Source organism: Pecten maximus, unplaced genomic scaffold (genome assembly GCF_902652985.1).
Source record: "Pecten maximus unplaced genomic scaffold, xPecMax1.1, whole genome shotgun sequence".
Taxonomy (NCBI): domain Eukaryota; kingdom Metazoa; phylum Mollusca; class Bivalvia; order Pectinida; family Pectinidae; genus Pecten; species Pecten maximus.
In genome coordinates, this window is record NW_022979542.1 from 12,130 (window position 1) to 39,551 (window position 27,422).

The window sequence follows — 27,422 nt, forward strand, 5'->3', positions numbered from 1 at the left end:
TACACATACCGCTGTCATATCAAAAAAAAAATCGAAAGTGATATTTTCTATATGCAAGCGCCTGTGGCTACAGCAGGGCCCTGGCTACAGTAGGCTAAAGTATCTGTAGCTATCGGACTGGTCAGGAAAAACAGGTAATTATGGCATGGCATCGTATAGTTTTAAAAACACATTACAGAACTAAGTAATGACATAGGAAGAAATGAAAATTTGTGTGCTGGAAGTTTATCGAACAGGACTGATTACCACTGGCCATTTTATTTCCGGTGAGTTTGTGTCTGTGACTTAGAGAGTCGGGTAACCTGTGCGTTTCCTGGCTTCAAATGCATGTTCTTATTTAATTCATATTCCAACAGTATATATACATGTACATCTCTGTTTGTTCGTGAATTGAATTAATGTAAATCAAAATCGAAAGTAGATTTATGGTGGAAATTCCTATGAATCATAACTGATATCGCGACTCTCACAACTAGCCTACGTTGTAACTAGTGACTCCATCCCCTAAATCACTCATTTGAAGTTCAAACGATGTGAAATTTATATCAAATTCAAGTTTGAAGTTTTGACTGACTAAGAAATGATGCCACTGTATAGATTTAATGGCAAATAAGATCTAGAGCACACGGGTACTCGACAGTAACGCCCGACATTTTACAGTGGACGGGGAACCCCCACTTGGGGAATTCCCGCCTTTTCCACCCGTGGTCCTAGTATGACGTCATCCTATTTTCATAAGGAGTGTATGTTTTTGTTTTTCAAGTATTAAGACATTACTCTTTAATTTCGTATATACTTGTATCTAATTTTATTTAATATTAACTCGAGATCAAATTGGCTGCGGGTCAAATTGAATGATATATTGCACAAGAACAGAGACTTGCCATATTTGACCTAATAACGGCGCCCCTACCTTTTTTCAAGGAACTAAATCTTTGACTGAGTGTCAAAATGGTGTTCAAAAGTAATAATTCATGTGAAAAGTTTTGCTACTTTATGTGTTCAATTTTCTGCAGCAAATTAAGTAACTGGAACACAAGTTTTTGCCACATTTTGTCTATTCCTACAGAGGGGCCGCGGTGGCCGAGTGGTTAAGGTGTCTCGACACTTTAACACTAGCCCTCCACCTCTGGGTTGCGAGTTCGAAACCTACGTGGGGCAGTTGCCAGGTACTGACCGTAGGCCGGTGGTTTTTCTCCGGGTACTCCGGCTTTCCTCCACCTTTAAAACCTGGCACGTCCTTAAATGACCCTGGCTGTTAATAGGACGTTAAACAAAAAACAAACAAACCAAACTATTCCTACAGATGACATGTCAGTGCAAAGAATACTTGAAACTAAACACACATACAAATAATAACTTACCATTTTTATTTGAAGATAAAGTGAAAGACTTCATTCTTGTTGATAAATAACTTTTTTTCAGAACAGAAAGGTAGTAAAAGACATTGTAAATCAATTATTAGGTCAAAGAAAACGATGTCTGATATGATCTGGGAAATCACCTGTGTCTATATAAATAAAACACAAAAGAGTTCCATTTGAACATAAATGGTGGAACACACCTTCTCTGGTCTAAAGTTCAGTGGACATTGTTTACAATTTTACATGAATATTCAAGTGATGTTTATGCTTAATATATATGATAATGAATAGATATCTTCATCTGGAATATTTTTATGACTGAATATTTTACCGTTTCCACAGCCTTGGGTATTCTGCTATAAGGTAGGACCTATAGTCTGTTTCATAAAACTTCAGAATAACTAATCTTAATAACTATTAAGGGCGCCCCCACTGTCAATTATCTGCGTCCTGCACCCTTATTAGGTCAAATACGGTAGTTCCTTTCTTATATCTTTGAAACCAAAAGACTTGTAGTTTCTTTAAACACAATCATGCTGTTCTTTGGGTCTTTTCACACCCCTAGGGAATAGCAGGACTAAGTTTCGGGGTTAAATCTTTGAAGCAGTTGAGATTCCCAAATAAAGCTATATACAGGCCCTTTGGGCATTGATTTGTTACTTTTACTGTTTAGAGGAAAATCAGTCAATGAATATCCATAATTTAAGGAAACCTTTACTAATGCTGTTATGCTTGATAACCCTTAGATATTATGTAACAAATGTATTTATTTGAGTCCCTAGCTGTCTTAAATTGTGAATCAATGTGCAGTCCAATCTTGACACTTTGGCAATTCATTTTAGGTATTTTGAGTCAAGACGTGCAGTTGTAGAGCATAACATTGAGTAGTGTTAAACTTGTCCAACCTGAACTTAGTTCTTGAATATGTAATTTTGTAACGGATGAGGAATATGAGCCCTTTCAGCCTCTTATCATTGATGCATTAGATGATAAAGATATAAGTATCTTAGATTTGCTTGTTGTTTGCACATAGATTATTATTCTTTTTTTTTCAGGTTTGTTAGAAAATGGATGCCAGGCCAGGACCCTCGGGTTGTCAACACTCTAATGAGATAGATATCCATAACAACTTAAAGAATCACCTTTATGAGTGGCTGAACAATGATCAGCTCAAACAGTTGATAGAACAATTCAGAGAAAACCCGTTGTCTAAGAGAGAGATTCAACTTCGCATTACTGATGTATTTGATCTCTTTGACTGTCTTATGGAACATGAGACAATAGCTGTGGGGGATTATAAAGCTTTGGTTCAAAAATTGAAGCGCATTCACCGACGGCTAGCTACACATGTGGAGAATGAAGAAAAGAAAATCAGGGATATCCAGAATGGAGGTGAGAACTTTGTTTGTATATCAGAAATGTTCAATCAGAATAAAAAATCCTGAAGGAAATAGCCGATATTTTAACACCCTACTTAAGTAATCGGGGTATACTTCGTGTGTCACTGTGCATGCATTCATAACAAACTTGTGTATACAATATCTTGTGAACCCCTGGAGAGATTTAATTCATATTCACACCATAGCCATCATGTCATCTGTTCTAAACCAAATTAGACTTTGGTGGCCATCGAAAAAGGTTAAATTCAAATGTTGTACTTGACCACTTTAAAAAATAGTGTAGCACAGGATATTTCTTGATATCCTGGTTGTCCTGGACAGAATTAGTTGATATTTGTACCATATCATCACAACAAGAAATTCTACACTTGATTTATAATTACACATTTTGGTTGTCATTGGTCCAGGTTAAAGGTCACACATGGCCAATTTTAAAATAAAAAAAACTTGAGTACCAGATAAATCTTGAACTCCTGGACAGAATTATAGTTCATATTCAGACCATAACATGCCAGATGAAATTCTATAGCTGATTAGATTTAGGTGGTCTTCTGACAATGTCAGAGGCTGCACTTGATCACTTCCAAAAGAAACTGGTACATATGATATCTTATGAACCACTGGACAGATTCATTTTATTGATTATGGAGGGTGGGGGTATATCTTTTTGTACCCCAAGCTCACTTTACTTTTATTATTGAGTATTTAGGCAGAAGCCTTACTGTTACTGGTATAATTTAATATTGTGTTCTCCCAGTTTGGGAGTCGAAGCCCCCTCAGATAGTTACCTTATACAGTTATACTAATATTTACATTATCAGTAAAAAGTCTTTGTTTTCCATAATTCCGAAATCTCCAATACATCCTGCAGAGCAAAAAGAAGACATTCAATTTGACAAAAGAAAGTCCAGCAATGGATTAAATGTTCACAAGTCTAAACATTTGGCTTAAATTGCAAGAAAAGGTCTAAACAATATCGAGGTTTGTGAGGTTTGAAAAACAGACAACACATGCAATCTCTCTTTTGGGTTTTTCCCCCAAAACAGGTATCATAATTATCAAGTAGCTACCTACGTATAATTGAAAAGGAAATGTATTGATCATTCCAGCCTTATATTAGAATCGGAAACTTCCATTTTGACATTACAACTCAAAATTACATGAAGATAAATTGATAATACTACATTTAAGGCCATTTTTAAGTCACCTGAGCAAATTAAGCTTCTGTCATTGTCTTTAGTTAGTTTACATTTTACATTTTCGACTTCTTCTCAAAAACTCCTGAACTATTTTTGATCAAATTTTGTTGAAACCTTCCTTGGCTAAAGGTCTGCCAAAATTGTAAATGTTTCATTTTTAATGGAAATTGGTTAGCATTTGGTCAGGGCTTATTTTTCTCAATGACACACTATCAGAGAATGTCAAGCTTAAAGGTCAAATACCTTAACTTGTTATGAGGACAAAAGTCGGTCAAATATAAAAATCTTAAATTGAGTTATTCTTTTAGTCGCATATGAAAGACCATGATCCGCTGAAACAGAATGCAAGTTTTATGATATCAGATGAAAAATGACAGAGGCATGGCACTTTGAAAAAATAAAGCCCAATTTGTTCACGCCAAAGTTAAAAAATCACCAAATTGGACATAAAAGGTTTATGCTCGTTTATCTATACACATGAAAGTTTGATGTTTGGCACACAGGGGTCAAATGATGAAAAAATTAAAACAAAATAAAAAATCTTTCAAAATGATTTAGATATATATATTCATATTTTAAAGAAGCTATTTTATGAAGATGTGTGCAATGTTTCAAGGTCAAATCATCCAAAATGACGCAAATATAACGTTGAAGAATGTTTTCCCGCCAAAATTCAAAATTTCCTGAATGTAAATCCCTTGTTTTTGGATCAAATTGACTGGAATTTCAAAACTCTTCTCAAGACCCAGATTTGGTAGAATCAAATACTTTAGGATTGAAAGGTCTTCGGTGATTTTTATCAAAATTGTAAATTTCATGGCCCATAGCTTTCATGTTTCTCCCTAGAGAGGTGGTAAACTTGAATACAGTTAATGTAGGAAACTCACATTTTAATGAAAATGATACAAATTTGGTTAGAATTATGAGGAGGGCGAAACTATACTACTATTTACATAGGAACTGTTTAGAAATATATTGCAAATACATAGAAGATTAATTAAGCTATATGTTTAAGACTCGGGTGACCGTTAAGGCCCATGGCCCTCTTGTTTAAGTACATTTCATTTATATACAGATGAGTTCAATGTTAAGCTTTAGCACTACTTGATAAATGAATTCAAGTATATCATCTAGGGATTTGGTAGATTCATCTGTATTGTATTTGAAAAGAGCAGGGCATTATATGGTTTCCTTTAAAATAGATCTGTTGTATTGCAAACATTCAAGTTCTGTGCCAAAATTTTTACAGACATATATACTGGTGTAATATGTTGCAAGAAAAAAGTTTCTTTACACAATCTCATCTTGGCCTAATAAGTACAAATATTTTGTATCCAAGTGCAAAGTCAAATACCTGTTTATGAAAAGCCACTTGGCTGTAATTTTTTACTGGATATATCAATTTCTATCATATCTATTTAACACTATTTCACTTTGCAGGTCCATCACCAGTTAAACTTGCAGGTCCATCACCAGTTAAACTACGAAGGACAGGTAAAAGCCAACAACATCCTGCAGGTTTGTTTGTGTGAGATCAGTACTAGAACAGTGTAGTGGGATGTACACACAAACACAGGTTGGTAGTGTGTAGTATATGTGTAGTGGGATGTACACATGAGTACAGGTTGGTTGTGTGTGTAGTATTTGTGTAGTGGAATGTACACACCAGTACAGGTTGGTTGTGTGTGTAGTATATGTGTAGTGGGATGTACACACCAGTACAGGTAGGTTGTGTGTGTAGTATATGTGTAGTGGGATGTACACACCAGTACAGGTTGGTTGTGTGTGTAGTATATGTGTAGTGGGATGTACACACCAGTACAGGTAGGTTGTGTGTGTAGTATATGTGTAGTGGGATGTACACACCAGTACAGGTTGGTTGTGTGTATAGTATATGTGTAGTGGGTTGTACACACCAGTACAGGTTGGTTGTGTGTGTAGTATATGTGTAGTGGGATGTACAAACCAGTACAGGTTGTTTGTGTGTGTAGTATATATGTAGTGGGATGTACACACCAGTACAGGTAGGTTGTGTGTGTAGTATATGTGTAGTGGGATGTACACACCAGTACAGGTTGTTTGTGTGTGTAGTATATGTGTAGTGGGTTGTACACACCAGTACAGGTAGGTTGTGTGTGTAGTATATGTGTAGTGGGATGTACACACCAGTACAGGTAGGTTGTATGTGTAGTATATGTGTAGTGGGATGTACACACCAGTACAGGTTTGTTGTGTGTGTAGTATATGTGTAGTGGGATGTACACACCAGTACACTGGTTGATTGTTTGTGTAGTATATGTGTAGTGGGATGTACACACCAGTACAGGTTGTTTGTGTGTGTAGTATATGTGTAGTGGGATGACACACAAATACAGGATGGTTGTGTGTGTAGTATATGTGTAGTGGGATGTAAACACCAGTACAGATTGTTTGTGTGTGTAGTATATGTGTAGTGGGATGTACACACCGGTACAGGTTGTTTGTGTGTGAAGTATATGTGTAGTGGGATGTACACACCAGTACAGGTTGGTTGTGTGTGTAGTATATGTGTAGTGGGATGTACACATCAGTACAGGTTGTTTGTGTGTGTAGTATATGTGTAGTTGGATGTACACACCGGTACAGGTTGTTTGTGTGTGAAGTATATGTGTAGTGGGATGTACAAACCAGTACAGGTAGGTTGTGTGTGTAGTATATGTGTAGTGGGATGTACACACCAGTACAGGTTGTTTGTGTGTGAAGTATATGTGTAGTGGGATGTACACACAAATACAGGTTGGTTGTGTGTGTAGTATATGTGTAGTGGGATGTACACACCAGTACACTGGTTGATTGTTTGTGTAGTATATGTGTAGTGGGATGTACACACCAGTTCAGGTTGTTTGTGTGTGTAGTATATGTGTAGTGGGATGTACACATCAGTACAGGTTGTTTGTGTGTGAAGTATATGTGTAGTGGGATGTACACACAAATACAGGTTGGTTGTGTATGTAGTATATGTGTAGTGGGATGTACACACTAGTACAGGTTGGTTATGTGTGTAGTATATGTGTAGTGGAATGTACACACCAGTACAGGTTGGTTGTGTGTGTAATATATGTGTAGTGGGATGTACACACTAGTACAGGTTGGATGTGTGTGTAGTATGTGTGTAGTGGGATGTACACATCTGTACAGGTAGGTTGTGTGTGTAGTATATGTGTAGTGGGATGTACACATCTGTACAGGTTGGTTATGTGTGTAGTATGTGTGTAGTGGGATGTACACACAAATACAGGTTGGTTGTGTGTGTAATATATGTGTAGTGGGATGTACACACTAGTACAGGTTGGATGTGTGTGTAGTATGTGTGTAGTGGGATGTACACACAAATACAGGTTGGTTGTGTGTGTAATATATGTGTAGTGGGATGTACACACCAGTACAGGTTGGATGTGTGTGTAGTATGTGTGTAGTGTGATGTACACACAAGTACAGGTTCGTTGTGTGTATAGCATATATGTGTAGTAGGAAATATACACAAGTACAGCTTGGTTGTGTTAGGGAAAATACTAATTTGACACTTGATGATCCCAAGTTGATACAATAAAGAAGTCAAAAGTCAATAGTTTTTTAAACGTCCGTCAACGACAAGTCGTATTATGGTATACCCTGGCTGTCCGTACGTCCGTCTGTTAACTTTTCCTTTTTAGCACTCTATAGCCTTTATTTATTAACAGATTTTTATGAAAACTTCATACAAATATTTTTTTGCACAATAGCTCAAGCAAGAGTTTGTAACAGAATTTTTGTGATTATTTTTAGCAGAGTGATGCCCCTCTTCTTGCAAAATATGGGCATTGTGTAGAAAGTGCAAGAAGTTTTCTATTTCTTACTCAATTCCTCTAAGATCTTGTTCACTACAACAAAAGCAACTAGAAATTGTTTCGGAACAATTTGACTGGCTTTTCACTATTTAGCATAAATGACCTAAAGGCTTGGTATTTCCAAACATAAAAAAAAACTATTTTAGAACACTTGATAGGTCATCCACATTCTAGTTTTGATTAATCTGGCATCTCAGATATTACATTTCAACAAAGGAGTGGACGAAGGGAAATAACTCGTACAGCCTTGTACGAGTTATCTCCCCTCGTCCAACTATATCTCAGATGCCGTTATATATCAGATGCCAAATTAATTCAAAATGGCGTTCCGCGTTAATGGTAAACGTTACCGAAACACCAAAAAACATGAAAATCATCAGAATAACATTTTGAATCATACTTAAATTTCTTTTTTTTGGAAAAAGATTAAAAAATGAAGATTTTTCTAAAAATAGACTTATTTGACCCCATAGTGAACGCTTTTATTTGACCTTTGACTCTAAAACTTTTAGTGAGTAAAAGCTAGAGCCAGGCATAAACTACAAATAACATAATTACCCGACCACTGTAAAATGAATACTTTTTCAATTATGGGCATTTTAAGCTTTTTAATACATGACGTCATAGCGGCCATCTTGGATTTCAAATCAACTTAAAAAATAACACCACTTGGCCAGGACAATCCAAGGATTATTTCAGCTAAGATTGAGCTGAATGCCACTTGTAGAACTTGAGAAGAAGTTTAAAATGTAAAACTATTTTTAATATAGAATATATAGGGGGAAATTCAAAATGGCGTACAACAGAAACCGTATGTGTCACAGAAAAACTGAAAACGTCAAATTCATCAGAATGACATTCTACATCATACTAAGAATTTTGTTTGGAAAAAGATTGAAAAATGAAGATTTTCTAAAAATAGACTAACTTGACCCCCAGGCGAGCTTTTTTATTTGACCTCTGACCTTTAACTTGTAATTTTATAAAAGTTAGCCCCAAAGATACTGTAACATAATATCATAACATTACTCTTGTTTCTTGAATACTTTTCGAGTTATGGCCATTTTAAACTTTTAAGGTATGACGTCATGGCGGCCATCTTGGTTTCTTGACCTACTTGAAGATGTTGCTGTCACCCCTTCAACTCATGCCATATACAATAGGCATAACTGACTCGGCAAACCTTTTACCATTTTCCCACAACTTGTGTGACAAAATAAAATGCAGAAGAAGAAGAAGAAGAAGAACTAGAAATTGTTGGCTAACAATTTGACGGGCTTTTCACCTTCTTGGCATAAATGACCTAAAGGCTTGGTATTTCCAAAGGTTAAAAAAATTATTTAAGAACACTTGATGGTCATCCACATTCTAGTTTTGAATAAATCTGCCATCATTAAATAAAACGTTTCAACAAATGTTGGACGAGGGGAGGTAACTCGTACAGCACATTGTATGAGTTATCTCCCCTCGTCCATCTAACGTTATATCTCAGATGCCAGATTAATTCAAAATTTCGTACCGCATTAATGGCAAATGTTACCGAAACACTAAAAACATCAAAATCATCAAAAAAACATGCTGCATCATACTGAGAACTTTTTTTGGAAAAAGATTGAAAAATGAAGATTTTCTAAAAATAGACTTATTTGACCCCATAGCAAACGCTTTTATTTAACCCGGCTGACCCTAAAACTTTTAGTGAGTAAAAGCTATAGCCAGGCATTAACTACAAATAACAAAATTACCCGACCCCTGTAAAATGAATACTTTTTTAATTATGGGCATTTTAAGCTTTTTAATACATGACGTCATGGCGGCCATCTTGGATTTCAAATCAACTTAAAAAATAACATAACTTGGCCAGGACAATCCAAGGATTATTTCAGCTAAGATTGAGCTGAATGCCACTTGTGGAACTTGAGAAGAAGTTTAAAATGTAAAACTATTTTTAATATAGAATATATAGGGGGAAATACAACAGAAACCGTATGTGTCACAGAAAAACTGAAAACGTCAAATTCATCAGAATGACATTCTACATCATACTAAAAAAATTTTTTGGAAAAAGATTGAAAAATGAAGATTTTCTAAAAATAGACTAACTTGACCCCCAGGCGAGCTTTTTTATTTGACCTCTGACCTTTAATTTGTAATTTTATAAAAGTTAGCCCCAAAGGTACTGTAACATAATATCATAACATGACTCTTGTTTCTTGAATACTTTTCGAGTTATGGCCATTTTAAACTTTTGAGGTATGACGTCATGGCGGCCATCTTGGTTTCTTGACCTACTTGAAGATGTTGCTGTCACCCCTTCAACTCATGCCATATACAATAGGCATAACTGACTTGGCATACCTTTTACCATTTTCCCACAACTTGTGTGACAAAATAAAATGCAGAAGAAGAATAATAATAATAATAACTAGAAATTGTTTCGGAACAATTTGACGGGCTTTTCACTATTTAGCATAAATGACCTAAAGGCTTGGTATTTCCAAACATAAAAAAACTATTTTAGAACACTTGATAGGTCATTCACATTCTAATTTTGATTAATCTGGCATCTGAGATATTACATTTCAACAAAGGAGTGGACGAAGGGAAATAACTCGTACAGCCTTGTACGAGTTATCTCCCCTCGTCCAACTAACGTTATATCTCAGATGCCGTTATATATCAGACGCCAAATTAATTCAAAATGGCGTTCCGCGTTAATGGTAAACGTTACCGAAACACCAAAAAACATGAAAAGCATCAGAATAACATTTTGAATCATACTTCAATTTCTTTTTTTGGAAAAAGATTAAAAAATGAAGATTTTCTAAAAATAGACTTATTTGACCCCATAGCGAACGCTTTTATTTGACCTCTGACCCTAAAACTTTTAGTGAGTAAATGCTAGAACCAGCCTTTAACTACAAATAACGTAATTACCTGACCCCTGTAAAATGAATACTTTTTTAATTATGGGCATTTTAAGCTTTTTAATACATGACGTCATGGCGGCCATCTTGGATTTCAAATCAACTTAAAAAATAACATAACTTGGCCAGGACAATCCAAGGATTATTTCAGCTAAGATTGAGCTGAATGCCACTTGTGGAACTTGAGAAGAAGTTTAAAATGTAAAACTATTTTTAATATAGAATATATATATAGGGGGAAATTCAAAATGGCGTACAACAGGAACCGTATGTGTCACAGAAAAACTGAAAACGTCAAATTCATCAGAATGACATTCTACATCATACTAAAAAAATTTTTTTGGAAAAAGATTGAAAAATGAAGATTTTCTAAAAATAGACTAACTTGACCCTCAGGCGAGCTTTTTCATTTCACCTCTGACCTCAAAATAATGCATTATTAAAAGTTGGCCCCATATGAGTCCTATAATAATATATCTTTGAAATTATTTTAACTGTTACCGTTTTGGAGTTATGGCCACTTAAGCAAAATGAGATATGACGTCATGGTGGCCATCTTGGATTTTTTGACGTACTTGGAAATGTTGCTGTTACCCCCTTGGCTTATACCATACAATATAATAGAAAGATCATCGGTATACCTCTTAAATTTTTAGGAGATGTATTGCTTACAAACTAAAATGTAGAAGAATAATAATAATAATAATAATAATAATAAGAAACAGAACAAAAACAATAGGTCTTTTCACCTTTTGGTGAAAAGCCCTAACTAGAAATTGTTGGTTAACAATTTGACGGGCTTTTCACCTTCTTAGCATAAATGACCTAAAGGCTTGGTATTTCAAAAGTTAAGAAAAAACTATTTAAAAACACTTGATAGGTCATCCGCATTCTAGTTTTGAATTAATCTGGCATCTGAAATAAAACGTTTCAACAAATGTTGGACGAGGGGAGGTAACTCGTACAGCCTTGTACGAGTTATCTCCCCTCGTCCAACTAACGTTATATCTCAGATGCCGTTATATATCTGATGCCAAATTAATTCAAAATGGCGTTCCGCGTTAATGGTAAACGTTACCGAAACACCAAAAAACATGAAAATCATCAGAATAACATTTTGAATCATACTTAAATTTCTTTTTTTGGAAAAAGATTAAAAAATGAAGATTTTCTAAAAATAGACTTATTTGACCCCATAGCGAACGCTTTTATTTGACCTCTGACCCTAAAACTTTTAGTAAGTAAAAGCTAGAGCCAACCTTTAACTACAAATAACATAATTACCTGACCCCTGTAAAATGAATACTTTTTTAATTATGGGCATTTTAAGCTTTTTAATAGATGACGTCATGGCGGCCATCTTGGATTTCAAATCAACTTAAAAAATAACATAACTTGGCCAAGACAATCCAAGGATTATTTCAGCTAAGATTGAGCTGAATACCACTGGTGGAACTTGAGAAGAAGTTTAAAATGTAAAACTATTTTTAATATAGAATATATAGTGGAAATTCAAAATGGCGTATACCGGAAACCGTATGTGTCACAGAAAAACTGAAAAGGTCAAATTTATCAGAATGACATTCTACATCATACTAAGAACTTTTTTTGGAAAAAGATTGAAAAATGAAGATTTTCTAAAAATGGACTAATTTAACCCCATATATAGCGAACTCTTTTATTTGACCTCGATCTCTGACCTTAAAACTTTTGGTGGGTAAAAGTTAGCGCTAGTCATTATCTACAAATAACGTTATTACATGACCTTTGTAAAATGAATACTTTTAGAGTTATGGCCATTTTAAATTTTTCAATACATGACGTCATGGCGGCCATCTTGAATTTCAAACCAACTTAAAAAATAACATAACTTGGCCAGGACATTCCAAGGATTATTTCAGCTAAGATTGAGCTGAATGCCACAGGTGGAACTTGAGAAGAAGTTTAAAATGTAAAACTATTTTTAATATAGAATATATAGTGGAAATTCAAAATGGCGTATACCGGAAACCGTATGTGTCACAGAAAAACTGAAAAGGTAGAATTTATCAGAATGACATTCTACATCATACTAAGAACTTTTGTTTGAAAAAGATTGAAAAATGAAGATTTTCTAAAAATGGACTAATTTAACCCCATAGCGAACTCTTTTATTTGACCTCTGACCTTAAAACTTTTGGTGAGTAAAAGTTAGCGCTAGTCATTATCTACAAATAACATAATTACATGACCTTTGTAAAATGAATACTTTTAGAGTTATGGCCATTTTAAACTTTTCAATACATGACGTCATGGCGGCCATCTTGAATGTCAAACCAACTTAAAAAATAACATAACTTGGCCAGGACATTCCAAGGATTATTTCAGCTAAGATTGAGCTGAATGCCACAGGTGGAACTTGAGAAGAAGTTTGAAATGTACACACTTCTCTATTGAAATATATAGGGGGGAATTCAAAATGGCGTACAACAGAAACCGTATGTGTCACAGAAAAACTGAACACGTCAAATTCATTAGAATGACATTCTGCATCATATTTCGAAAGAATTTTTGAAAAAGAAGGAAAAATGAAGATTTTCTAAAAATAGACTAACTTGACCCTCAGGCGAGCTTTTTCATTTGACCTCTGACCTCAAAACAATGCATTATTAAAAGTTGGCCCCAGATTAGTCCTACAATAATATACCTTTGAAATTATTTTAACTGTTACCGTTTTGGAGCTATGGCCACTTAAGCAAAATAAGATATGACGTCATGGCGGCCATCTTGGATTTTTTGACGTACTTGAAAATGTTGCTGTTACCCCTTTGGCTTATTCCATACAATATAATAGAAAGATCATTGGTATACCTCTTAAACTTTTAGGAGATATATTGCTTACAAACTAAAGTGTAGAATAATAATAATAATAATAATAATAATAATAATAATAAGAAACAGAACAAAAACAATAGGTCTTTTCACCTTTTGGTGAAAAGCCCTAATAAACATAACAGAAACAATAGGTCTTTTCACCACTTAGGTGAAAAGCCCTAATAACTAGAAATTGTTTCGGAACAATTTGATGGGCTTTTCACTATTTAGCATAAATGACCTTAAGGCTTGGTATTTCCAAACATAAAAAACTATTTTAGAACACTTGATAGGTCATCCACATTCTAGTTTTGATTAATCTGGCATCTGAGATATTACATTTCAACAAAGGAGTGGACGAAGGGAAATAACTCGTACAGCCTTGTACGAGTTATCTCCCCTCGTCCAACTAACGTTATATCTCAGATGCCGTTATATATCAGATGCCAAATTAATTCAAAATGGCGTTCCGCGTTAATGGTAAACGTTACCGAAACACCAAAAAACATGAAAATCATCAGAATAACATTTTGAATCATACTTAAATTTCTTTTTTTGGAAAAAGATTAAAAAATGAAGATTTTCTAAAAATAGACTTATTTGACCCCATAGCGAACGCTTTTATTTGACCTCTGACCCTAAAACTTTTAGTGAGTAAAAGCTAGAGCCAGACTTTAAGTACAAATAACATAATAAATTGACCCCTGTAAAATGAATACTTTTTTAATTATGGGCATTTTAAGCTTTTAAATATATGACATCATGTCAGCCATCTTGGATTTCCAATCAACTTAAAAAATAACATAACTTGGCCAGGACAATCCAAGGATTATTTCAGCTAAGATTGAGCTGAATACCACAGGTGGAACTTGAGAAGAAGTTTAAAATGTAAAACTATTTTTAATATAGAATATATAGTGGAAATTCAAAATGGCGTATACCGGAAACCGTATGTGTCACAGAAAAACTGAAAACGTCAAATTCATCAGAATGACATTCTACATCTAACTAAGAACTTTGTTTGAGAAAAAATTAAAAAATGCAGATTTTCTGAAAATAGACTAATTTGACTCCATAGCGAACTCTTTTATTTGACCTTTGACCTAACATTTTTGGTAAGTAAAAGTTAGCGCTAGTCATTATCTACAAATCACATTATTACGTGACCTTTGTAAAATGAATACTTTTAGAGTTATGGCCATTTTAAACTTTTCATTACATGACGTCATGGCGGCCATCTTGAATTTCAAACCAACTTAAAAAATAACATTACTTGGCCAGGACAGTCCAAGGATTATTTCAGCTAAGATTAAGCTGAATGCCACAGGTAGAACTTGAGAAGAAGTTTGAAATGTAACACACTTTTCTATTGAAATATATAGGGGGAAATTCAAAATGGCGTACAACAGAAACCGTATGTGTCAAAGAAAAACTGAAAACGTCAAATTCATTAGAATGACGTTCTGCATCATATTTCGAAAGAAGTTTTGAAAAAGAAGGAAAAATGAAGATTTTTTTAAAATAGACTAACTTGACCCTCAGGCGAGCTTTTTCATTTGACCTCTGACCTCAAAACAATGCATCATTAAAATTTGGCCCCAGATGAATCCTACAATAATATACCTTTTAAAAATCTGTAACTTAAACGATGTTTGAGTTATGGCCATTTTTGACTTTTTAGGTTTGGCCCCATGGCGGCCATTTTGAATTTTATGACCTACTTAATTTTGTGAGATGACCATATTCAGACCTAACCATTAAACATTCTTCAATCAAAATTTGGCTAACTTTAACCAATTTGGCGTAAACGTAGTGACAAAATGAAATACAGAAGAAAAAGAATAATAATAATAATAACTAGAAATTGTTTCGGAACAATTTGACGGGCTTTTCACTATTTAGCATAAATGACCTAAAGGCTTGGTATTTCCAAACATAAAAAAAAACTATTTTAGAACACTTGATAGGTCATCCACATTCTAGTTTTGATTAATCAGGCATCTGAGATATTACATTTCAACAAAGGAGTGGACGAAGGGAAATAACTCGTACAGCCTTGTACGAGTTATCTCCCCTCGTCCAACTAACGTTATATCTCAGATGCCGTTATATATCAGATGCCAAATTAATTCAAAATGGCGTTCCGCGTTAATGGTAAACGTTACCGAAACACCAAAAAACATGAAAATCATCAGAATAACATATTGAATCATACTTAAATTTCTTTTTTTGGAAAAAGATTAAAAAATGAAGATTTTCTAAAAATAGACTTATTTGACCCCATAGCGAACGCTTTTATTTGACCTCTGACCCTAAAACTTTTAGTGAGTAAAAGCTAGAACCAGGCATTAACTACAAATAACGTAATTACATGACCCCTGTAAAATGAACACTTTTTTAATTAAGGGCATTTTAAGCTTTTTAATACATGACGTCATGGCGGCCATCTTGGATTTCAAATCAACTTAAAAAATAACATAACTTGGCCAGGACAATCCAAGGATTATTTCAGCTAAGATTGAGCTGAATGCCACTTGTGGAACTTGAGAAGAAGTTTAAAATGTAAAACTATTTTTAATATAGAATATATAGGGGGAAATTCAAAATGGCGTACAACAGGAACCGTATGTGTCACAGAAAAACTGAAAACGTCAAATTCATTAGAATGACGTTCTGCATCATATTTCGAAAGAATTTTTGAAAAAAAAGGAAAAATGAAGATTTTCTAAAAATAGACTAACTTGACCCTCAGGCGAGCTTTTTCATTTGACCTTTGACCTCAAAACAATGCATTATTAAAAGTTGGCCCCAGATAAGTCCTACAATAATATATCTTTGAAATTATTTTAACTGTTACCGTTTTGGAGCTATGGCCACTTAAGCAAAATGAGATATGACGTCATGGCGGCCATCTTGGATTTTTTGACGTACTTGGAAATGTTGCTGTAACCCCTTTGGCTTATACCATACAATATAATAGAAAGATCATTGGTATACCTCTTAAACTTTTAGGAAATGTATTGCTTACAAACTAAAGTGTAGAAGAAGAATAATAATAATAACTAGAAATTGTTTCGGAACAATTTGACGGGCTTTTCACTATTTAGCATAAATGACCTAAAGGCTTGGTATTTCCAAACATAAAAAAACTATTTTAGAACACTTGATAGGTCATTCACATTCTAGTTTTGATTAATCTGGCATCTGAGATATTACATTTCAACAAAGGAGTGGACGAAGGGAAATAACTCGTACAGCCTTGTACGAGTTATCTCCCCTCGTCCAACTAACGTTATATCTCAGTTGCCGTTATATATCAGACGCCAAATTAATTCAAAATGGCGTTCCGCGTTAATGGTAAACGTTACCGAAACACCAAAAAACATGAAAAGCATCAGAATAACATTTTGAATCATACTTCAATTTCTTTTTTTGGAAAAAGATTAAAAAATGAAGATTTTCTAAAAATAGACTTATTTGACCCCATAGCGAACGCTTTTATTTGACCTCTGACCCTAAAACTTTTAGTGAGTAAAAGCTAGAACCAGCCTTTAACTACAAATAACGTAATTACCTGACCCCTGTAAAATGAATACTTTTTTAATTATGGGCATTTTAAGCTTTTTAATACATGACGTCATGGCGGCCATCTTGGATTTCAAATCAACTTAAAAAATAACATAACTTGGCCAGGACAATCCAAGGATTATTTCAGCTAAGATTGAGCTGAATGCCACTTGTGGAACTTGAGAAGAAGTTTAAAATGTAAAACTATTTTTAATATAGAATATATAGGGGGAAATTCAAAATGGCGTACAACAGGAACCGTATGTGTCACAGAAAAACTGAAAACGTCAAATTCATCAGAATGACATTCTACATCATACTAAAAAAATTTTTTGGAAAAAGATTGAAAAATGAAGATTTTCTAAAAATAGACTAACTTGACCCTCAGGCGAGCTTTTTCATTTCACCTCTGACCTCAAAATAATGCATTATTAAAAGTTGGCCCCATATGAGTCCTATAATAATATATCTTTGAAATTATTTTAACTGTTACCGTTTTGGAGTTATGGCCACTTAAGCAAAATGAGATATGACGTCATGGTGGCCATCTTGGATTTTTTGACGTACTTGGAAATGTTGCTGTTACCCCCTTGGCTTATACCATACAATATAATAGAAAGATCATCGGTATACCTCTTAAATTTTTAGGAGATGTATTGCTTACAAACTAAAATGTAGAAGAATAATAATAATAATAATAATAATAATAATAATAATAAGAAACAGAACAAAAACAATAGGTCTTTTCACCTTTTTGGTGAAAAGCCCTAATAATAACTAGAAATTGTTTCGGAACAATTTGACGGGCTTTTCACTATTTAGCATAAATGACCTAAAGGCTTGGTATTTCCAAACATAAAAAACTATTTTAGAACACTTGATAGGTCATTCACATTCTAGTTTTGATTAATCTGGCATCTGAGATATTACATTTCAACAAAGGAGTGGACGAAGGGAAATAACTCGTACAGCCTTGTACGAGTTATCTCCCCTCGTCCAACTAACGTTATATCTCAGATGCCGTTATATATCAGACGCCAAATTAATTCAAAATGGCGTTCCGCGTTAATGGTAAACGTTACCGAAACACCAAAAAACATGAAAATCATCAGAATAACATTTTGAATCATAATTAAATTTCTTTTTTTGGAAAAAGATTAAAAAAATGAAGATTTTCTAAATATAGACTTATTTGACCCCATAGCGAACGCTTTTATTTGACCTCTGACCCTAACACTTTTAGTCAGTAAAAGCTAGAGCCAGGCGTTATCTACAAATAACATAATTACCCGACCCCTGTAAAATGAATACTTTTCGAATTATGGGCTTTTTAACCTTTTTAATACATGACGTCATGGCGGCCATCTTGAATTTCAAATCAACTTAAAAAATAACATAACTTGGCCAGGACAATCCAAGGATTATTTCAGCTAAGATTGAGTTGAATGCAACTTGTGGAACTTGAGAAGAAATTTAAAATGTAAAACTATTTTTAATATAGAATATATAGTGGAAATTCAAAATGGCGTATACCGGAAACCGCATGTGTTACATAAAACTAAACACATCAAATTCATCAGAATGACATTCTACATCATACTAAGAATTATTTTTTGGAAAAAGATTAAAAAATGAAGATTTTCTAAGAATAGACTTACTTGATCCCATAGCGAACGCTTTTATTTGACCTCTGACCCTAAAACTTTTGGTGAGTAAAAGCTAGAACCAGGCATTAACTACAAATAACATAATTACATGACCCCTGTAAAATGAACACTTTATGAATTATATGCATTTTAAGCTTTTTAATACATGACGTCATTACGGCCATCTTGAATTTCAAACCAAGTTAAAAAATAACATAACTTGGCCAGGACAATCCAAGGATTATTTCAGCTAAGATTGAGCTGAATGCCGCTTGTGGAACTTGAGAAGAAGTTTAAAATGTAAAACTATTTTTAATATAGAATATATAGTGGAAATTCAAAATGGCGTATACCGGAAACTGTATGTGTCACAGAAAAACTGAAAACGTCAAATTCATCAGAATGACATTCTTCATCATACTAAGAATTATTTTTAGGAAACAGATTGAAAAATGTAGATTTTCTAAAAATAGACTTATTTGACTCCATAGCGAACGATTTTATTTGACCTCTGACCCTAAAATTTTAGTAAGTAAAAGCTAGAGCCAAGCATTAACTACAAATAACATAATTACATGACCCCTGTAAAATGAATACTTTTTTAATTATGGGCATTTTAAGCTTTTTAATACATGACGTCATGGCAGCCATCTTGGATTTCAAATCAACTTAAAAAATAACATACCTTGGCCAGGACAATCCAAGGATTATTTCAGCTAAGATTGAGCTGAATGCTACTGGTGGAAGTTGAGAAGAAGTTTAAAATGTAAAACTATTTTTAATATAGAATATATAGTGCAAATTCAAAATGGCGTATACCGGAAACTGTATGTGTCACAGAAAAACTAAAACGTCAAATTCATCAGAATGACATTCTACATCATACTAAGAATTTTTTTTTTTGGAAAAAGATTGAAAAATGAAGATTTTCTAAAAATAGACTTACTTGACCCCATAGCGAACGCTTTTATTTGACCTCTGACTTTAAATTTTTTGTAAGTAAAAGTTAGCGCTAGTCATTAACTACAAATAACATAATTACATGACCCCTGTAAAATAAACACTTTATGAATTATGGGCATTTTAAGCTTTTTAATACATGACGTCATTACGGCCATCTTGAATTTCAAACCAAGTTAAAAAATAACATAACTTGGCCAGGACAATCCAAGGATTATTTCAGCTAAGATTGAGCTGAATGCCACTTGTAGAACTTGAGAAGAAGTTTGAAATGTAAAACTATTTTTAATATAGAATATATAGTGGAAATTCAAAATGGCGTATACCGGAAACTGTATGTGTCACAGTAAAACTGAAAACGTCAAATTCATTAGAATGACGTTCTGCATCATATTTCGAAAGAATTTTTAAAAAAGAAGGAAAAATGAAGATTTTCTAAAAATAGACTAACTTGACCCTCAGGCGAGCTTTTTCATTTCACCTCTGACCTCAAAATAATGCATTATTAAAAGTTGGCCCCATATGAGTCCTACAATAATATATCTTTGAAATTATTTTAACTGTTACCGTTTTGGAGCTATGGCCACTTAAGCAAAATAAGATATGACGTCATGGTGGCCATCTTGGATTTTTTGACGTACTTGGAAATGTTGCTGTTACCCCTTTGGCTTATACCATACAATATAATAGAAAGATCATTGGTATACCTCTTAAACTTTTAGGAGATGTATTGCTTACAAACTAAAGTGTAGAAGAAGAATAATAATAATAATAATAATAATAATAATAAGAAACAGAACAAAAACAATAGGTCTTTTCACCTTTTGGTGAAAAGCCCTAATAATAATAATAAGAAACAGAACAAAAACAATAGGTCTTTTCACCTTTTGGTGAAAAGCCCTAACTAGAAATTGTTTCGGAACAATTTGACGGGCTTTTCACTATTTAGCATAAATGACCTAAAGGCTTGGTTTTTCCAAACATAAAAAACTATTTTAGAACACTTGATAGGTCATCCACATTCTAGTTTTGATTAATCTGGCATCTGAGATATAACATTTCAACAAAGGAGTGGACGAAGGGAAATAACTCGTACAGCATTGTACGAGTTATCTCCCCTCGTCCAACTAACGTTATATCTCAGATGCCGTTATATATCAGATGCCAAATTAATTCAAAATGGCGTTCCGCGTTAATGGTAAACGTTACCGAAACACCAAAAAACATGAAAATCATCAGAATAACATTTTGAATCATACTTAAATTTCTTTTTTTGGAAAAAGATTAAAAAATGAAGATTTTCTAAAAATAGATTTATTTGACCCCATAGCGAACGCTTTTATTTGACCTCTGACCCTAAAACTTTTAGTGAGTAAAAGCTAGAACCAGGCATTAACTACAAATAACGTAATTACCTGACCCCTGTAAAATGAACACTTTTTTAATTAAGGGCATTTTAAGCTTTTTAATACATGACGTCATGGCGGCCATCTTGGATTTCAAATCAACTTAAAAAATAACATAACTTGGCCAGGACAATCCAAGGATTATTTCAGCTAAGATTGAGCTGAATGCCGCTTGTGGAACTTGAGAAGAAGTTTGAAATGTAAAACTATTTTTTGATATAGACTATATAGTGGAAATTCAAAATGGCGTATACCGGAAACCGTATGTGTCACAGAAAAACTGAAAACGTCAAATTCATCAGAATGACATTCTAGATCATACTAAGAACTTTTTTTGGAAAAAGATTGAAAAATGAAGATTTTCTAAAAATAGACTAATTTGACCCCATAGCGAACTCTTTTATTTGACCTCTGACCTTAAAATTTTTGGTCAGTAAAAGTTAGCGCTAGTCATTATCTACAAATCACATTATTACCTGACCTTTTTAAAATGAATACTTTTAGAGTTATGGCCATTTTAAACTTTTCAATACATGACGTCATGGCGGCCATCTTGAATTTCAAACCAACTTAAAAAATAACATAACTTGGCCAGGACAGTCCAAGGATTATTTCAGGTAAGATTGAGCTGAATGCCACAGGTAGAACTTGAGAAGAAGTTTGAAATGTAACACACTTTTCTATTGAAATATATAGGGGGAAATTCAAAATGGCGTACAACAGAAACCGTATGTGTCACAGAAAAACTGAAAACGTCAAATTCATTAGAATGACGTTCTGCATCATATTTCGAAAGAATTTTTGAAAAAGAAGGAAAAATGAAGATTTTTTAAAAATAGACTAACTTGACCCTCAGGCGAACTTTTTCATTTGACCTCTGACCTCAAAACAATGCATCATTAAAAGTTGGCCCCAGATGAATCCTACAATAATATACCTTTTAAAAATCTGTAACTTAAACGATGTTTGAGTTATGGCCATTTTTGACTTTTTAGGTTTGGCCCCATGGCGGCCATTTTGAATTTTATGACCTACTTAATTTTGTGAGATGACCATATTCAGACCTAACCATTAAACATTCTTCAATCAAAATTTGGCTAACTTTAACCAATTTGGCGTAAACGTAGTGACAAAATGAAATACAGAAGAAAAAGAATAATAATAAGAAGAAGAAGAAGAAGAAACAGAACAAAAACAATAGGTCTTTTCACCACTTGGGTGAAAAGCCCTAATAATAATAATAAGAAGAAACAGAACAAAAACAATAGGTCTTTTCACCACTTGGGTGAAAAGCCCTAATAATAATAATTAGAAGAAACAGAACAAAAACAATAGGTCTTTTCACCACTTGGGTGAAAAGCCCTAATAATAATAAGAAGAAGAAACAGAACAAAAACAATAGGTCTTTTCACCACTTGGGTGAAAAGCCCTAATAATAAGAAACAGAACAAAAACAATAGGTCTTTTCACCACTTAGGTGAAAAGCCCTAATAAACATAACAGAAACAATAGGTCTTTTCACCACTTAGGTGAAAAGCCCTAATTATGTTCAACATAGTTTAGGGGTTTTTATACACCCGTCAACCAGTAAAACTTGGACAACAACATGGCCAACAGGCAGCCATCTTGGATTTTGACAATTGAAATTTCATTAACAATTTCTTAAATTTCCAAATGGCCATTAACCATCTTTCTCAAATTTGAATGTAGAATTTGGATTTTGACAATTGCAGGTTGTTCCTGCTATATGGTGTTATATAAAGATATTAAATGTTTTGAAGGAAGAGTGAAAGGAGGGAAAAGAAGAGAAAAGATAGTCTTTCATTTGACTGATATGGATCGTTACAGAACATTAACTTTAAATAAATGTCTTTTTGATGTGATCATTTGAAAATCCTTTATTAAAGGGATAAACAAGTTTATATAAAGTATTATACCAGGCACTTTTTATGTAGTACATTAGTTTATTGGTTTGAATTGTATGTGTTTTCTTATTCTTTCAGGCAATCCCTCCATCATTGATGTCCCTACAGCCAACACAAGCCATGCCCTAAGTAAGTTTGACAGCCGCAATGTTTGATCCTATAGCCCCATACAGCATCCATCTGTAATAACTGGTTCCTAAGATTTTGAAACATTCACAGGAGTTTGACGATGCAGGCTCCATAATCCTGTCTCTCCAACATTTATTCCACCATCTGGTGATGGTAGACTATTAAAAGCCTATCAACTGGAATTCTTCATAGTTCCATTTTATAGAACAAAGTTATCACTGGGTAGTCATCATCTATTTATAGTTAAAGTTTGTTATATTTAGGTCACCTGAAACGAAGTCTCAGATGACCTATTGCGATCGCGTTTTGTCATGTGGCGTCCGTCGAAAGAGTTTACATTTTCGACTTCTTCTCCAATGAAATTTGGCAGGAAGATTCAATGGCCAAATGTCAACCTGAATCTTGACTTGTATGGTCCCAATCCCCAAGGGTCCTGAGGGGCGGGCCAAAAAGGGTCAAATTGACTAAAATTAAATAGAATCAAATACTCTTCAGAGATAGAAAGGTCTTAAGGTGCTTTACCAAAATTGTGAGTTTCATGACCATGGGGTCTCGCGTTTGCCCCTCAAAGGGAGGGGGGACATTTCCTTTTGTGTACTTTATTTTGGTATCGGTGATGCTGCATGCAAGTCTGGAAATGATCCATATATTAGAGGTTATTAGTAGATAACTTAAACATTGTTTAGACAGAATTCAAGAAACCTATTTAACTGAAACATTGTCTAGACAGAATTCCAGAAACTGTTTTAGCTATTTAACTGAAACATTGTCTAGACAGAATTCCAGAAACTGTTGTACCTATTTCTTATTTTACAGAGATCCATCCCAACTTACAGCCAATGATAGGTGAGTCTTGTCTTTGGAACTGGACCCAGTGTAAGAAAATGGAGGGAAAAGATTCATCAAAATGGAAACCAGAACAGCATGAATCCTGAACTTGTATCAATACAATTATATAGCAATGGATCTACAGCTCTATTTGAACAATAAGCCTCTTCATTCACCAAAACAAACAACTTCTACCATTAGATTAGAAATGTAACACCAATGTTTCCCAATTTTATTCTCAGTACTTACACAATATTAGAGTGTAAGACAAACACACATGTAAGGGGTCATGTTCTACACATGTAAGGGGTCATTTTCTACACATATAAGGGGTCATGTTCTACACTCATCAGGGGTCATGTTCTACACATGTAAGGGGTCATGTTCTACACATATAAGGGGTCATGTTCTACACATGTAAGGGGTCATGTTCTACACATATAAGGGGTCATGTTCTACACATATAAGGGGTCATGTTCTACACATGTAAGGGGTCATATTCTACACATGTAAGGGGTCATGTTCTACACATGTAAGGGGTCATGTTCTACACATGTAAGGGGTCATGTTCTACAAATATAAGGGGTCATGTTCTACACATATAAGGGGTCATATTCTACACATATAAGGGGTCATGTTCTACACATATAAGGGGTCATGTTCTACACATGTAAGGGGTCATGTTCTACACATGTAAGGGGTCATGTTCTACACATGTAAGGGGTCAGGTTCTACACATATAAGGGGTCAGGTTCTACACATGTTCTACACATGTAAGGGGTCAGGTTCTACACATGTTCTACACATGTAAGGGGTCATGTTCTACACATTTAAGGGGTCATGTTCTACACATGTAAGGGGTCATTTTCTACACATGTAAGGGGTCATGTTCTACACATGTTCTACACATGTAAGGGGTCATGTTCTACACATTTAAGGGGTCATGTTCTACACATGTAAGGGGTCATTTTCTACACATGTAAGGGGTCATTTTCTACACATGTAAGGGGTCATGTTCTACACATGTAAGGGGTCATGTTCTACACATGTAAGGGGTCATTTTCTACACATGTTCTACACATATAAGGGGTCATGTTCTACACATGTAAGGGGTCATGTTCTACACATGTAAGGGGTCATGTTCTACACATGTAAGGGGTCATGTTCTACACATATAAGGGGTCATGTTCTACACATATAAGGGATTATGTTCTACACATATAAGGGGTCATGTTCTACACATGTAAGGGGTCATGTTCTACACACATAAGGGGTCATGTTCTACACATATAAGGGTTTATGTTCTACACATGTAAGGGGTCATTTTCTACACATATAAGGGGTCATGTTCTACACATGTAAGGGGTCATGTTCTACACATTTAAGGGGTCATGTTCTACACATATAAGGGTTTATGTTCTACACATGTAAGGGGTCATGTTCTACACATGTAAGGAGTCATGTTCTACACATGTAAGGGGTCATGTTCTATACATATAAGGGGTCATCTTCTGGATAGATTTTACTGTTACTTATAGTGTAGTGATGTCCTCACAATATTTTCAATGCCAGGCACATGTAATATAAAAGATGAGATATATTGGAGGTTATTGAATCATTTTATATTGTTAATTATCAAAAATATTTCACAATTTCACAAGTGTGACAGAATATTGTTATTCTGTCATGTGAATGAAATATGATATTTGACTTTAAGCCCACCATATAATATGTTTGGAATTTAAGACATCATTTTTCACATCCTACTTAATGATTATACAATCTAAAAAAAATCAAGACAGTGTCATTTTAAATGGGCTGCTTATTGCAGATTCAGCACTCTTTGTTAGTAACTCTATATCAGAGATGTTTTGCTTACAAAACTGTTATGAAATGTAGTAATGATTTATGAATACAACAAATTGTTGGGTGAATAGAAAGCAGTTTAGGTTTAATTGGTCAATACTAAAATTTACAAATGACTGAATAAAATCTTACCAGAACATGATCCCAATAACAATATTTTCAAATTCTATGAGGTAGGTTTTACAGAGGAAATGAAAGCAAATTTGAATAAAATTCATTTAGATATCGTGACATGAGCTTGATACCAGCTATAGATGTTAGTTACACTAGAAGTGGTTGTTTGCTATAGATATATTAAACACTAGCATTATTAGTTTTTAAAAATTTCAAATGACAACAGCATTAATATTAAACTTGAATCATGTAACCTTTATCGACCTGAATAATTTTGAGCAAAAATAGATTAAACTTGTGATCATGCTATCCTATTAGTACCACTAATTCTACAGCATGGATTTTTTACCTTAATAATTATCCGAATATCCTTCTACCTTATTTCTCATCTAGATACCACCAAGGCCAGGGTCACAGAAGAAATAAAGAAAAGCTTCATTGACACTCAGGCTTTCCGTGATGGAAAAGAAAAGCTGCAAAAGAACAGGATTGCAGTTCTCAAGGGAAACACAGGAGACGGTAAAACTTCCACCGCCATTCAACTCCTTCACTGGCTGAGTCAGGAACAACATAACAGACAACCAGTTCAACTTCACAACATCAAAGACTTAGATTTATTGGCTCCATCTTCGAAAACTGTTATTTTTATTGATGATATTTTTGGGGAGAAAGATTTGCGTAAGAAAGAGGTACAAGAGTGGAACAAAAGAGTCAACTCTGTAATTCCTAGACTTTGTGGGGATGACCAAACCGAGGCTAATTTTATCCTCATCACTGTCAGAAATGAAATATTTAATTCTTTGAAAACCCATTCCTTGGCAGATGTTTTCACTGATGTCAATATTGTTGATCTGAGTGCTGATACATATAAAGTGACTGAAGAAAAAAACAAACTTTTAGAGCTATATAAGCCAAGTGAGTTTTCATGGGAAAAGGAAGAAAAGGAGGAAATTGTTAAATGTGCCCCTAATATTGGGTTCCCACAGTGTTGTCGGATTTTTAGAGATGTTCCTGAAGTACAGAAAGAGAGAGTCAAATTCTTTCAAAGCCCTTTCATTTTTTCAAATCAGCATTGTCAAGATTAGGGGAATGTCCTGCCCTTTTGTTTCTCTTCCTTAATGATGGGATGATAAAGGTAAAAGATCTAGACCCAAATGGTGATAAAGTAAACAAAACTTTGTTAGAGGAATCTTTTGAAACTGATCTGATTGATGGTGAAGACTGACAGAACTATGTTGAAATATAAGAAAAAAGTCAGATTTGTAAAAGACAGTTTAGACATATTATCACGATCTTTGGTAGTGAAGGAGAAACATTGGTTCTCTGATGATGAAGAATACAGATTTTATCATGATTCTATATATGTCACAGT

The 27,422-nt window shown here is 34.2% G+C and overlaps 1 protein-coding gene across 2 annotated transcripts; it reads left to right on the forward strand.

Annotated features, from left to right (window-relative positions):
• The first annotated feature begins 65 nt into the window (after positions 1-65).
• LOC117318882 lies at positions 66-27,145 on the forward strand. Of its 2 annotated transcripts, none has more exons than XM_033873810.1 (6): positions 66-134; positions 2,420-2,756; positions 5,404-5,481; positions 23,192-23,242; positions 24,059-24,088; positions 26,444-27,145. In XM_033873810.1, the coding sequence occupies exons 2-6, from the start codon at positions 2,432-2,434 to the stop codon at positions 27,133-27,135; spliced, it is 1,176 nt and encodes a 391-aa protein (XP_033729701.1). In that variant the 5' UTR covers positions 66-134; positions 2,420-2,431; the 3' UTR covers positions 27,136-27,145. The 2 variants fall into 2 exon arrangements, with proteins under 2 accessions (XP_033729701.1, XP_033729702.1); XM_033873811.1 differs by having other exon boundaries at positions 5,404-5,457.
• The last annotated feature ends 277 nt before the right edge of the window (positions 27,146-27,422 follow it).